The sequence below is a fragment of the Sturnus vulgaris genome, chromosome 5, assembly GCF_052056855.1.
Source record: "Sturnus vulgaris isolate bStuVul1 chromosome 5, bStuVul1.hap1, whole genome shotgun sequence".
Classification (NCBI taxonomy): Eukaryota; Metazoa; Chordata; class Aves; order Passeriformes; family Sturnidae; genus Sturnus; species Sturnus vulgaris.
In genome coordinates, this window is record NC_142247.1 from 4997216 (window position 1) to 5009624 (window position 12409).

Here is a 12409-nt window from a genome sequence, read left to right on the forward strand (position 1 = left end):
AATACAAGCTGTTGGTCTGTGTTTAAAATAAAATGGGGTAATGGAGAATAATTCTGAGAGGGAGAATCTCACGAGGTTCAATTTTGCTCATCTCCCACTCCAAACAGAATAAGGTAAGAAACAGGCTGTGTGCTATCATGCCATATGCATAAGGAAGGATTTTTCATGCCTCCAGGAAGAGGAGGACATGGCTATAAACAAACAGAAATACTTGAAGCTGTTTAGAGAAAGTGAGGGTTTTTTTCAGAATGGTACAAGAAGAATAGGCTGCTTGTACTTGCTATTTTTCACTACCTGCATTGAGGGGGGGGGGGCTTTATGTTTCTATACTATAATAGAGAATGTGCTGCCCAAAGAGAAAATACTGGAAAAGATGGATTTGGTACAGTTTGAAATTGGAGATCACTGCTGATCTCACAGTCATTACTTAAGGGAATTAGAGCAGATAAAGAGCATGAGAGCTCTCTCCTCAAAAGCAAAGACACTCTTGGTGAAATTTAAAGACAATACTTGAGATTGCTTTTTACAAGCATAGAATGATCCAGTGGAGCTCATTGCTACAAAACATTGCCGAAGTGAAGTGCTCTCTCTCCTATTGGGTTATGTAGCCATAAAAATATTCTTCCCTGGCTTCACTGGAGGAGTGAAAGTTCAGAAGACTTTTCAGCTTTTGACCTTGTAGCTGGGGAGAGAGAATCTGCTGGTTATGTATGAGGTAGGAGGGCTTTTTTGAGAAGGTGACTCCATCAGTACCTGTAGCTGATGCCTGCTCCCAGCATCCCTCCTAACCCCTGGCTGTACCCGTGTGACAGTTCCAGTGGCACAGCAGCCACTGTGCATGGCATGGAGGCAGTTTCAGTCGTGCCCCTGGCTCCCAGGTGGGAAAGGAAAAAGAAACATGTCTACAATGTGAATGCAGAGGTATTTAACCACTGATTGCTCTCCTCTGCTGCCACTGAGTGCTTTTCACCTGAGTCCCAAAGCATTCTCATGCTGATCTAGTGGTATGGTTTATCTTCAGCTGGCAACTAAGCACCACACAACTCCTTGCTCACACTACTCCCTGCAGGGTGGGGGGAAGGAGACCTAGGAGGGTAAAAGTGAGAAAATTCATGCATCGAGATAAGAACAGTTAAATTATTGAAATAAAATATAATTATAATATTATAATGTAAAGGAAAATAACAAAAAAGATAAATGAAACAAAAGAAATACAAGTGATGCAAATAAAAACAATTGCTCACCACTAACTTGATGGAGCCTGTCCAGTCCCTGAGTAGTGGACCCCAGCCAAATTTCTCCCTAGTTTATGTGCTGAGCATGATGCCATATGGTCTGGAACATCCTTTGGGTCAGTTGGGATCAGGTGTCCTGGCTGTGTCCCCTCCCAACTCCTTGTGGTGTGGTAAGAGGCAGAAAAGGCCTTGACTGTCTAAGCTCTGCTCAACAATAATTAAATCATCCCTGTGTTATCAGCACTGTGTCTGTTGCCAGTTTTCCATCTTTCTGTGCCTTAGACAGCCACAGGAACATCATGCTGTGATTCATGGACTAATCCTGCTTCATGTTGGAGTACCTCAAACTCTCAATAGGATGGATACAAGTGTGTCTCAACCAGCACTGTTTTGCACTGTGAAACCACCCGGGCCCCTGAGATTCACGTCCTTCTCTGAGGGGCTGGGAGCTGGCTGTTTAAAAAAACCCCACTGGTTCTGGAATCTTCATCTTAAGAAGTGTTCTTGCCTCCTAGGATCTCTCAGCGGGTGGAGGCCAGCCGGGCACAGCTCCAGGCAATTGGGGAGAGAGTCACACTCGCCCAGGCGAAGATTGAGAAGATAAAGGGCAGCAAGAAGGCAATTAAGGTAGTGACTTCAGTGAAAGCTGCATGGCCTCTTTTCTTCCTTCTTTCTTTACTCCTGACATAAGCTCTGGAGAAGAAAAAGTGCTTGGCTGCTGCAGCTGCTGCCCACTCACTTCTCCATGCCTTGCTACTGAGAAGGATTGTGGTGAGAATCCCATTCCTAACTTGGCCAATTGATGAATTTTAGACCCATGAGCCACACAGCTTCAGGCTTTATGTAGCCTTTATAGGTTTCTGTCCCAGCTGCTTCCTGAGAAAGAGAAAAGATGTGTGCTTAGCTAAGCCTAACACCCTCACTTCAGGCTCATAGACACTTGAATGAAAGCTGCTGTCAGAGAGCCTCCCTTTAGTGCATCTTAATCCCATTGAGCCATGTAAAACTGATGAAAATCCTTCTTTCCCCATTCTTGCTCCATTTTATACAGTATTTCCAACTCCTTTCCTGCCAGTGGAAGCCTTTTTCCAGTGAGCTCCTAGTACTTTTAGAGAGAGAAAAAAACTCTGGCAATTCCAGTTTCAGAAGTGGTAGCCCATGCATGTTTGGGTCTGTCCACATATAGCCCTTAGGAGCCTGTTGTCTCCAAGTCTGTCCATTCGCACTGGCAGCACAGATTGCATATTTACTCCTCTCCTTGTGTTTCTGTATCATAGGATTGCCTAGTTGTTGGGATTTTTCAGTCCCTCCTTGTTTCTCCATAGGTATTTTCCAGTGCCAAGTACCCGGCCCCTGAACGGCTGCAGGAGTACAGTTCCATTTTTGCTGGTGCAGAAGACCCAGCTAAACAGAAATGGCCGAGACACAAGATTCAGAGCAAACACCGAATGCTGGATGAAAAAGCTCTGCAGGTAAGGAGGAGAGCAGACCTTGGGAAGGACAAGCAAAGAGAACCTGGAGTCTGTTAATCTCTTCTCTAAAGTGGGCCAGGACTTTGGGATATAGGCTAGGAGTAGAATACTTTCATTTGGCCTGTCAGTGGGGAGGGTGTGAGGTCAGGCTGGGAAGCTTGTGGAGATGCCAATTGGAGAGCTCCTTGCATGTCAGTGCAAGAGTTTGGGTGGCTGTCAACTGCCAGGTCTCTGGAGCAGTTCCATTTCCTAAAATGCTGCAGGTGCTTCTGCCTGGGCTTAAGGCTTTGGCTGTGCATAGTGAGGCAGCTGGGATCAAGCTCGTAGTTATTTCAGAAATAGTTTCTGAAGGCTCTGATATAACTTCTGGTGGGAGAGGAAAGGTAAAAAGGCTTATGAGTTTGTCAGGAGAAAAAGGAGTCATTCATTAGAGCATTTTTCTGCCCCAGGAAATTGTTGGGCATTTTCCCTGGGTTGGAAAGGAGGAAGAAGAGCTGCCATGCTTCAAGTTTAAAAGTTGCTGTGTATATGTTGTGTCAGTAGTAGCAGATGTGCTGTTCCTAGCATGTGAAGGATCAGTTTGACAACTTCCCTGTTCTCCACCCCTGAAGAGACTTCCTTCCTCATCCTTGTATGACTTGGCCAAAAATAAAGTTGCCACTGAATAATTTATCATGCTAAACTTTCCTGAGTGTTAATGGAGTTGAGCCCTCACACAGTGAGGTAGTTATGAATATTTCAGCCAGGCCAAGGAAGCAGGATTGCTGGCCCAATGGAGAGCTGGCAAACTTGAGCAGGGCTCCTGCTTCCTTCCAGTCCTGGCAGTAGCACAGGCAGAAGTTCATGGGACATGCTGGTGCCTGGCAGGGAGGCCAGTGAGTGCTGCTGTCTGGCTGGTGTCCCCATCCCACTGGAGTGTGGGGGGAACAGAGGCAGGCAGGGAGTGGACAGGGAGATGGGCTCCCACCCTGAAGGGCTGCTGCCAAAGTACAGCCCCTTGAGGGGAAGGGATTGAGAAGAACACTGGCTATTAAAAAGCAGTGTCCCACAAGGAGAAAATGTGTGCCTGTTCAGCTGGCCTGCTGGCTCCAGCAGGCTCCACGTGCCATTCCACACAGCCAGCTGTCTGGGATGCCACCTCTTCCAGCCCCAATCAATCCCTCTACCATTGCCATGTTCTGCCCTTTGAGACTAAAGCTGCCATCGCCACAGGGACTTTGTTTCAGGCCCTGGGGGATGTTTGTTGCTTCCCTTCTGCAATCCATCTTTTGAGACTGTTGATCTTTCTCTGACTTTGCTGAGTGTGCCTCATGCAGCAGCTGTCACTCCTGCAGCTCCTCTGTGGGCTGGGGGATGCTGCTGTCACCTGGTGAAGGATGGAGGGGCTGATGTGCTGAGTGAGGCTCAGTGTGGCCAAGCTCCAGCCACATTCCAGGGGGACAGGCCCTTCTCGGCCATAGCTGAGCACAGAGCCTGACGTGCGTTGCAGTGATGAAATGTGACAGGGAGAAGTCTAATATTTGCATTTATGCTTTTCTCAATTATTCAGGGCTTTCAGCAGAGGCTCACTGCCTGTTTTCTCTTCTAATGAGAGCCTCTTTGCTGTGAGCAGTCGCAGTGGCCTTTGCTAAACTCCACGTGCACACAACACCTCATCAGGAAAGCAAACTCGGCTCATGTCAGTTTGAGGGGAAGTGGTAGCAGCCTGTGCTCAGCCTTTAGTTTAGGGTTTTTGCTCTGGGGAGTAAGCAACTGAGTTGGAAATATGTGTGATTCTGCAGCTGATTTTAAATGCTTCCCCCTTGGAATTTCTCCTTGCCCCCTCCACCCCAACCAAGTGAAAACTTGCTGTTAGCAAGTGAAAACAAGTTGCTTAGAGGATGCTGGTTAGGTTGGTAAGGTAAGCACCTTAAGGTGAGTAAGAGTGCCAGAAACACAGTGCTTGTGGTAAGCCTGGAAAGCCAGTTGCTTTGCACACTGCAGTGGTGGGGGCAAGGCAGGGCTCAGCAGGGAGCTGGGCACTGCCTTTGTGGTGGGAGCTGTGTCTGGGTGCTGCACACTCAGGAGACTGGAAAACGGGGGGAGATACGGTCTTCTGGGCTTTGGAAGAAGTCCAAGGAAAAGTTACCATCCACTGCTGGAGTAACCTTGCTAGGGTTCCAAAGTGTCAGTAACTTGGCATGTCCTAGTGAATTCTGCCTCTCCCAGAGCCCACCACAGGCATGGGGAGGCTAAACCAGGTTTTTGTCACTTGCTCATCTTGAAGTGCTTTCCCAGCTGGCCTCAGCAGTCCATTGGTGGGGGAGAAGTGGAATTTCTGGTATACCACACCAATTCCCTTTGTAATAGTGGGTGTTTAATTAAACTGAAGAACCACAGTGACTTTATATATTTTTAACTGTAGGTTCTTAGGAAGAAAAATGCCTGAAAATGCAGTGTCCTTGGGGGTGTGATCCTTCCAGGTACCAGACCCCAAGCTGAGGTGTTTGAGCATTCATGCACCCCCCCATGACTTCAGTATGTCAAGGTTGCCAAACTTTGGCTTAAGAACTTAATGTTCCTATAAGAAAACTAATTTTTAAATGGTACCTTAACTTGTGGAATTCACAGTTGAAGGATATTTTTGACAGTGTGTGGTTGTTCCAAATTTCAGAACAGATCTAGGTACTAGAGTAAGACTAGCACTTTGATGGCATTTAAATTAAAAGGATTATATTTCACATTTCAGAATACTCATGCTTAGTGATTTTATAACTGCCTTAGATGAGGTTTGTAAGTAAATTTAGGTAATGATTGCTTTCTCACTACACCTTTAAAGTGATGCACAATCTTCCAGTGATAACTGAAATCTACAAAAAGAGAATTAAAAAAACCATATAAATTACTTGAGGGCTAAGTGTGTCTGAACAGTTCCTGCAAAAAAAGTCAGTAGTTCCTCATGCTTAAAAAATTAAACATTGGGAAATGAATATTAATGATCGAAAGAACTTTTATTTTTGAGTCTCTGCTTTAAATAAGAATTTATATATTTTTGCCTATTTGCTTCTATAAAAAATAGAAGGTGTTAATTTCATTGTATTTTTCACAAGCTGGAACCTGAATTAAATCAAAACCTTACAGGTCCTTTCTTATAGCATTTTACAGTCTCAGAGCATCGTCTGAACTCTTAGTGGATTAACTGAACTGTGACTAAGCCATTTCCTTGGATTTCTGGCTACCAGATTCAAGACTGAAATTTTAATCAGCAGGAACTGCTTGTGTCACTGACATGTGGTCTTAAAACTGAACCACCAATGGTCTCCATTTCTCCCATACAAGTACAAGGAGGGGAGTGGGACTCAGAGAATGGGGTGGTGCAGGGATGCTGGAAGTAGTGAGGCAGTAGGAAGCTGTGGACAGTATTTGGAGTGGCCATCCTCTGGTGGCAGAAGAAAATCACAAGTGTGGTCAGTTATTGAACCTGACAGAGTGCTCTGGCTTCTCCTGGTATGAACACTTACTGCCTTGTAGCTGCTGCTTGCCTTAGTTGTGAAGAAAGAACTGTGAAGAGTTATGAAGGGGCTGAGGAGGGGTCTACAGAGGGGTCTGAGGTGGAGGTTTGTTCATCCCAAACTGTCTCTCATCAGTTCAGGAACTGAAGCCTTTCCTCCCTCTAGAGCAGAGTGCTGTGGGCACTGAGCTTCATCCCCCAGAGCATTTGGCAGCAAGCACTGTCATGCCAGCTGAAACTCTGGTCTGATGTGGGATGGCAATTCCTTTGCTCTAGAAAAGTCAGGCAGTTCAGATGTAATAAGTCCCTTTCGAAAGGGAGCTCTATATATTATGCATGAAGTTTTAGAACTGAGAGAGAGAAGATTTCAGTTCATTAGAGTTGAAAACTCATGCAAATCCCTCAGGCTTTGTGAAACCATCTGGCACACGTTCCACCCTGCACACTCCTTTCTGCCTGATCTCTTGCCTAGTGCAGGCAGTCTGTTCTTTCCTAACCCCTTTTTCATACCCCACCAGTGTGATCACAGCTTTTAAAACATCAAGTGAAGGCAACAGAGAAGAGGTGAGGTGATAGAGATGTGTGGGGAACTCTGCCTGCATGAAAATGTGTTGTAATTGGAGACACTGTAACAAAAGCCTTTTAGGCTGTGGGGCTTTATCCCTGCACCTGTCTTGCACTGTATTTGACTATAGAGCCGGAGTGGTGATTTTATTCTGGTGGGTCCTTGCCACAGTAACATGTTCAGTATGACCCATCTACAGCACCAAAAGCACTTGCTACAAGTCTGAACTGCCAACACTTGTCATGAGTGTGGGGTTGCAGTGTTGTCCATGTGCTTCCTAGCTCAAAGGAATGTAGAGAGGGAGCAGTAGGGTTCCCAGACCATACAGTGCATCCAGCAGCGTGGGTTGTGGTGGCTGGGGAGAGCTGCCTCAGCAGCTGTGGTTCTAGTGTCTTACCACCTTTTATCTGTCTTCTTGCAGGAAAAGCTCAAGTATTTCCCTGTGTGTGTGAGCACCAAAATTCACCAGGAGGATGATGCAGAAGAAGGCCTTGGCAGCCTTCCCAGGAACATCAGCTCCCTCAGCTCCCTGCTACTCTTCAATACCACCGAGAACCTGTGAGAGCTGGAGCAGTGCTGTGCTGCTCACCTGCCCCTGTTTGTCCTCAGAGGAGCTTTCCCATCCCCAGGGGTAGCAGTGACTGCTTGCTTTCCTGGGGATGTTACCTATCAGGCTCTTGATAGGACAGGGTTTGGTACCTCTCTGCTGGCTTCCAGCTGGGAACCTTGCCTTCCTCGCTCTTTGCCTTGGGTGGAAGCAGTTACTTGGTCCTCACCTGATCCTCTACTCACCTGATCCAACCCAGTTTTGCACTTTCTTTTGCTTAGTTCTTCCTATTGTTCCTCTAATTTCTTTCCAGCCTTGAGATATGCTGTCACTCCTGCCCTGCTCTTCCCTGTGTGCCAGCCTAGGTATTGCTTCTTCTCCTGACAATTCCTCACAGCAGTACTTTACTGCTTTTGCTGCTTTAAGTCTCTACCACCTCCCTCACTGCAGTTTCCTTTCCTTTCCCACTGGGCTTCCTTCCCATCATGGTTCTTCTTTCTGCTCTTATTGAAGAGCTGCTTTAAGCTCTTCTCGAGCTTTCAGCTGTTGGACCTGCTCTTTCTTCTCCTGGATCATTTCTCCTTTTTGTCTGTCCTCCTGGACCTTGAGTGACAAGTATCTGGTGTCCTGCTGCAGATTCTAGGATGGTTTCAGGCCAGGTGGTGGAAAGGGGAGAGCTTGGTCATGGTGGCACTACTGTAGTGGAGCTTTGCTTTAAAATTAGTCTGGAAGCTGCACTGGCAGGGTGGGGAGCTGCTTGCCTCCTGGTTGTGGAGGGGAAAGGCAGGAAAATTGAGCTAAAAGAAGGAACCTGGAAGGCTCACTGTGTTCCATCTTTATGAGTGAAATCAGGTCTCTGCCTCCAAGGCCCTCTTATGTACACTGTTTCTTCTGGCCTTGGCTGTCAAGGCAGCATCACTAAAATACTTGTTCTCTGCCCTTAGGTACAAGAAGTATGTGTTCCTGGATCCTCTGGCTGGAGCAGTGACCAAGACCCATGTGGCTCTGGAAACAGAGACAGAAGAGAAGCTCTTTGATGCACCCCTCTCCATCACCAAAAGGGGACAGCTGGACCGACAGGTGAGGTTGCAACTGCTTACACTTCAGAGGGTTGTGCTCAGGTCTCTGAAAAGAAAGGGCTTCGATAGAGTAGTGAGCAGTAGGACAATAGCCCCTTACAGGGCTGCAGAGTACCTCATTTATCAGAAGGACCTTGCCTGGTTTTGTGCTTGAGGGTGGGACAAAAGCCTCACACTTGGCAGGTTTCTCTCTGCTCAAGTCTTTGTTGAGTGGTGAAAGGAGAGTAATAGGATATGGACTCACTTTGCTGCTTGATCTCAGGGCTGTAGGGGGTTTTGGAGGATCTATGACTTCACCAGCTCAGTTGTGCCAACTCCTGAGCCTCCTGCTGAGTCTGAGGTGCCACTGCTAGAAGGTCCCTGGGTTGAAGTGTGATCCCCATCATTCCTGCTGGTGCAAACAGAAGGGCCAGCCAGACTGAGAAAAGGGCTGTGCTTGGTGTACACATGGGGCAGGCAGTGCACCAACCCAGTTGCCTCAACATGTGACTGGTACCTGACACTTCATAGAGGCCATACCTAGGGTACCAGCTCTGCTGGGGTGTCATTTGAGATTGGGAAAAGGAGCCTGGGAATCATTTGCTTATCGTGTTGGACTGGAGGATATAATGTGTATAGTGAACAAACTGTATTCACAGTGCACCATCACTGCTGTGTTGCCTGTGTGTTAAACACAAAAGCAAACCCCTGTAACTACTGGGTTATGCTTCTGCATTTTAATCTTTGAAATGGTTCAGACACTATCTGTTGGATCCTAGAAATCTGGAGTTTGAGCTTTCTGTGCTTCCAGACACAGACCCTCTGAAAAACACTGCACTGGACCTGAAACCTTGGAGAAGATTTGTAAATATAAATAATGAGTTAGAAATCACAAATGTGTAGTGGGTTAGATGTGTTTATTTTCACTGGGTGATGAGTTTTAAATTTGAGGGTTTTATAGCATAGTGGTAGCTATGGGACAAGATGGAGAATTTTGGGTGGTGTCTTTTCTTTGTTCATCTTCCTTCTTCACGGAACTTAGGTAGTAACCTCTAGTTAGTCAGTCTAAAATCACTCTAAGGGTCATGGGAATCTGTTACTGGGTCAAAAGTATAAATAATGTAGGTGTTAAACTTTTATTGGTCTGTTTAGCTTTAAAAGGCCTTGAAACAAGCTCAGCTTGGGGCCATTTTTCCTACTTCTAGCAAGGAGCTAGAGGTGCTTTCTGTAATTCTCTGATAAGATATAATAAACATCCAAGTCCAAACACAAGAATCCATCTCAGTCGCCTTTCTCTTAATCCTGGCTCCGAACAGAAACAGACGAGACTGATGACAAACCACTAATTAGTGGTGCAAAGCCCAGCTCACTCCTACAACCATCCTCTTCTGGATGAGAAGGGATTGGTTTATTTAGGCTGCAGCAGTTAGTGCATAAACCCTTCAGAGTTCACTTGCTACTTATGAAACTAACAAGAGTCCTACACTTCCTCCTCTTGCAGTCTACCTTTCCCAAGTCTGGTCTGCAGGAAGTTGCATCTGAGCACAGAGGTGTAGGGGTAGCTGATGGTACACCAGCCCAGCTCTGATTGCTGACAGATTGTTCTCTGCAGTGCCCCTGCAAGCACATAGTCATTGCCTTACTTTGTTGGTTTGGGTTTCTTTAGGTTGCTGAAAATTACTTCTACGTGCCAGATCTGGGCCAGGTCCCTGAGATTGATGTGCCCTCCTACCTGCCAGACCTGCCTGGCATTGCTGCAGATCTCATGTACAGTGCTGACCTGGGCCCTGGCATTGCACCCTCTGCCCCCAGCAGTGCTATTCCAGAGCTGCCCACTTTCAACACCGAGTCAGTGGAGCCTTTGCAACCAGGTATTTTCAATCCCTGATCCCAGGACCCTGTGATGGAGGAACGCAGGGGTTGCTAGAAAGTGGAGACAAGGGAGAAAGTCCCTTGGTAGAATTTTTAAGATGGATGTTGAATGGATGATGGAGTCTGGCCTGAGTCTGAGTGAAAGCTGCAACCTGCTCAAGTTCTGGCTTGACTGCAGCCCCTTTACCTCCCTCCTCCTCTCTCTGCATGGCTAGGGAGGAGGGAGCACAGTCTGCAAGGACTGAGTGTGTGTCAGCCTGGTGAGATGCCCTTGTGTGAGTGGGATGCAGCTGGGGAGGGAGAGTAGGGGAATCTCAGACTCTTGCCTTGGCCCTGCCTGCTGTTTCAGAGATGGTGCACAGGGCAGGAGTGCTCTATTGCAGGTGCTGAGGACTCTGATCTGTTGCTGCTGAGGTGTGTGAAGCTCTGAGCTGAAACTCTCGATGTGCCATCCTTTGGGACTCCTCAGATAAAACTTTCTTATTTCAGATCTTCAAGGTGCTGAGCTATTGCCACCTCCTCCCCCTCCACCTCCTCCACCACCTCCTGTTATGCCAACCCCGGTGCCTCCTCCACCACCTCTGCCCCAGCCCACAGCACCCTCGGAACCAGCTCGGACAGTGAGCGAGGAGAGCAGCAACACAGTGCCTGCAGGTAAGGGCTGGCCTCCTCCACAGCTGCACCAGCCTCCTTGCCTTCAGCCTGTGTCCTTGGGGCCCCCCTGTGCCTTCCCAGCCTCCCAATAGAGGAGGGGAGCTACAGTGGGAAGAGATGCTGTCAAGGTACTGGAGTAGCCCTTTCCATGGGAAGTTGGCTGGGCCTGTAGCTGATGCACTGACCCAGGTCTGCTGCCTGTCCTTCCTGTCCCTGCAGCTTCAGTCCAGGGAGCCCCAAAGGAGGTGGTGAACCCCTCTACTGGGCGTGCCAGTCTCCTGGAGTCCATCCGCCAGGCCGGGGGCATTGGGAAGGCCAACCTTCGTAGTGTCAAGGAGAGAAAGCTGGAGAAAAAGAAGCAGAAGGAACAAGAACAAGGTACTGAGGCTCTTTTGGCCGAACTGCTTTTCCTTGCCCAACCTGGGGAGGTGTGGGTCTAGAGGCAGGCAGGCAAGTCAGGAGCACACTGAACTCACAGAGCAGAAGGGAGTTGTCTCTCCTCACTGATGTAGGTCTCAGGTGTTCAGCACTCAGCCAGAGCTCTGTGAACTTGCTAAACCCCACTGGCCCAAAGGGCATCTGTCTCAGGACTTGTGGAGAAGTTTTACATGTGATGCACAGGACTGGGCACACATATGAAACCCTGGGGGCCAAATGGGACAGGGCTGAACCAGTTTAAGTACCTTGGGGATTGATGGAGCTTCTTTGGCAGAATGAGACTGCAAATGCACAGCCCCTCGATGAATAGCACTCATGGTTTCCCCCAGAAGATGAAATTAACCCTGCTGTGCATAGTGTTTTCCTGACCTGAACATGGACTGTAGTTTTGGGGTGTCATACAATATTAGAGGTTTGGAGTTTTTTCTTTAATCTGAAGGCAAAATTGCAGGGAAATGTTTTTACCATAGTGCTTAGCTCTTTCTTCACTGACTTGTTCTGCTCTGTTACAGTGAGAGTTACGGGACAAGGTGGAGATTTGATGTCAGACCTCTTCAACAAGCTGGTGCTGAGGCGCAAAGGTACTGTCCTATGACGTGGGCTGCCCTTTTCACCTAGGAAAGAGGGAGGGCACTCCCTGGCACCCGAGTTGTGTCAGCCACAGCCTTGGAAACAGGAACAGAGATTTTCCTGGGCAGTGTGTACCGCAGTACAGCTGGGAGTGTCTTTACAGAGAATGAGCAGAGGAATCTCTACCTCAAGTCCAGTTCTGGACCCTGGAGGGGTTTGTGTGTATTAGAGGGTGGACCCTGAAAGCTACCTGTGAAGAAGGGACAGCAGTGTCTTTTTTTAATCCAGTGCTTGGGCAGCTGGGCCCACTGCCCATAGGGGGATTTGAGATGCCCTGGGGCATTTAGATCAAAAGTAACAGCAGGGACTTGCTCAGGGGGAGCTGTAGTTAAACGAGACCTTGGCACAAGTCTGTGGCAGCATTAAACATGTTGGCTGTTCAGGTTACCTGGGTGGTGACAGCGTGGCTTTTCCCCAGGTGTTACTCACTGGCGATTTCCTTCCCTCA

General features: G+C 47.8%; 1 protein-coding gene across 4 annotated transcripts in view; it reads left to right on the plus strand.

Moving 5' to 3' along the window:
• WASHC1 (WASH complex subunit 1) overlaps positions 1–12409 on the plus strand; it is a 39241-nt gene that overhangs the window by 25689 nt on the left and 1143 nt on the right. For all 4 annotated transcript variants that reach the window (XM_088164666.1, XM_088164668.1, XM_088164667.1 and 1 more), the window contains 8 exons: positions 1751–1862; positions 2561–2707; positions 7184–7320; positions 8254–8389; positions 10034–10238; positions 10729–10893; positions 11113–11271; positions 11844–11912. In XM_088164666.1, the coding sequence (XP_088020792.1) occupies positions 1751–1862; positions 2561–2707; positions 7184–7320; positions 8254–8389; positions 10034–10238; positions 10729–10893; positions 11113–11271; positions 11844–11912 (1130 nt within the window). The remainder of the gene's footprint in view (positions 1–1750; positions 1863–2560; positions 2708–7183; positions 7321–8253; positions 8390–10033; positions 10239–10728; positions 10894–11112; positions 11272–11843; positions 11913–12409) is intronic.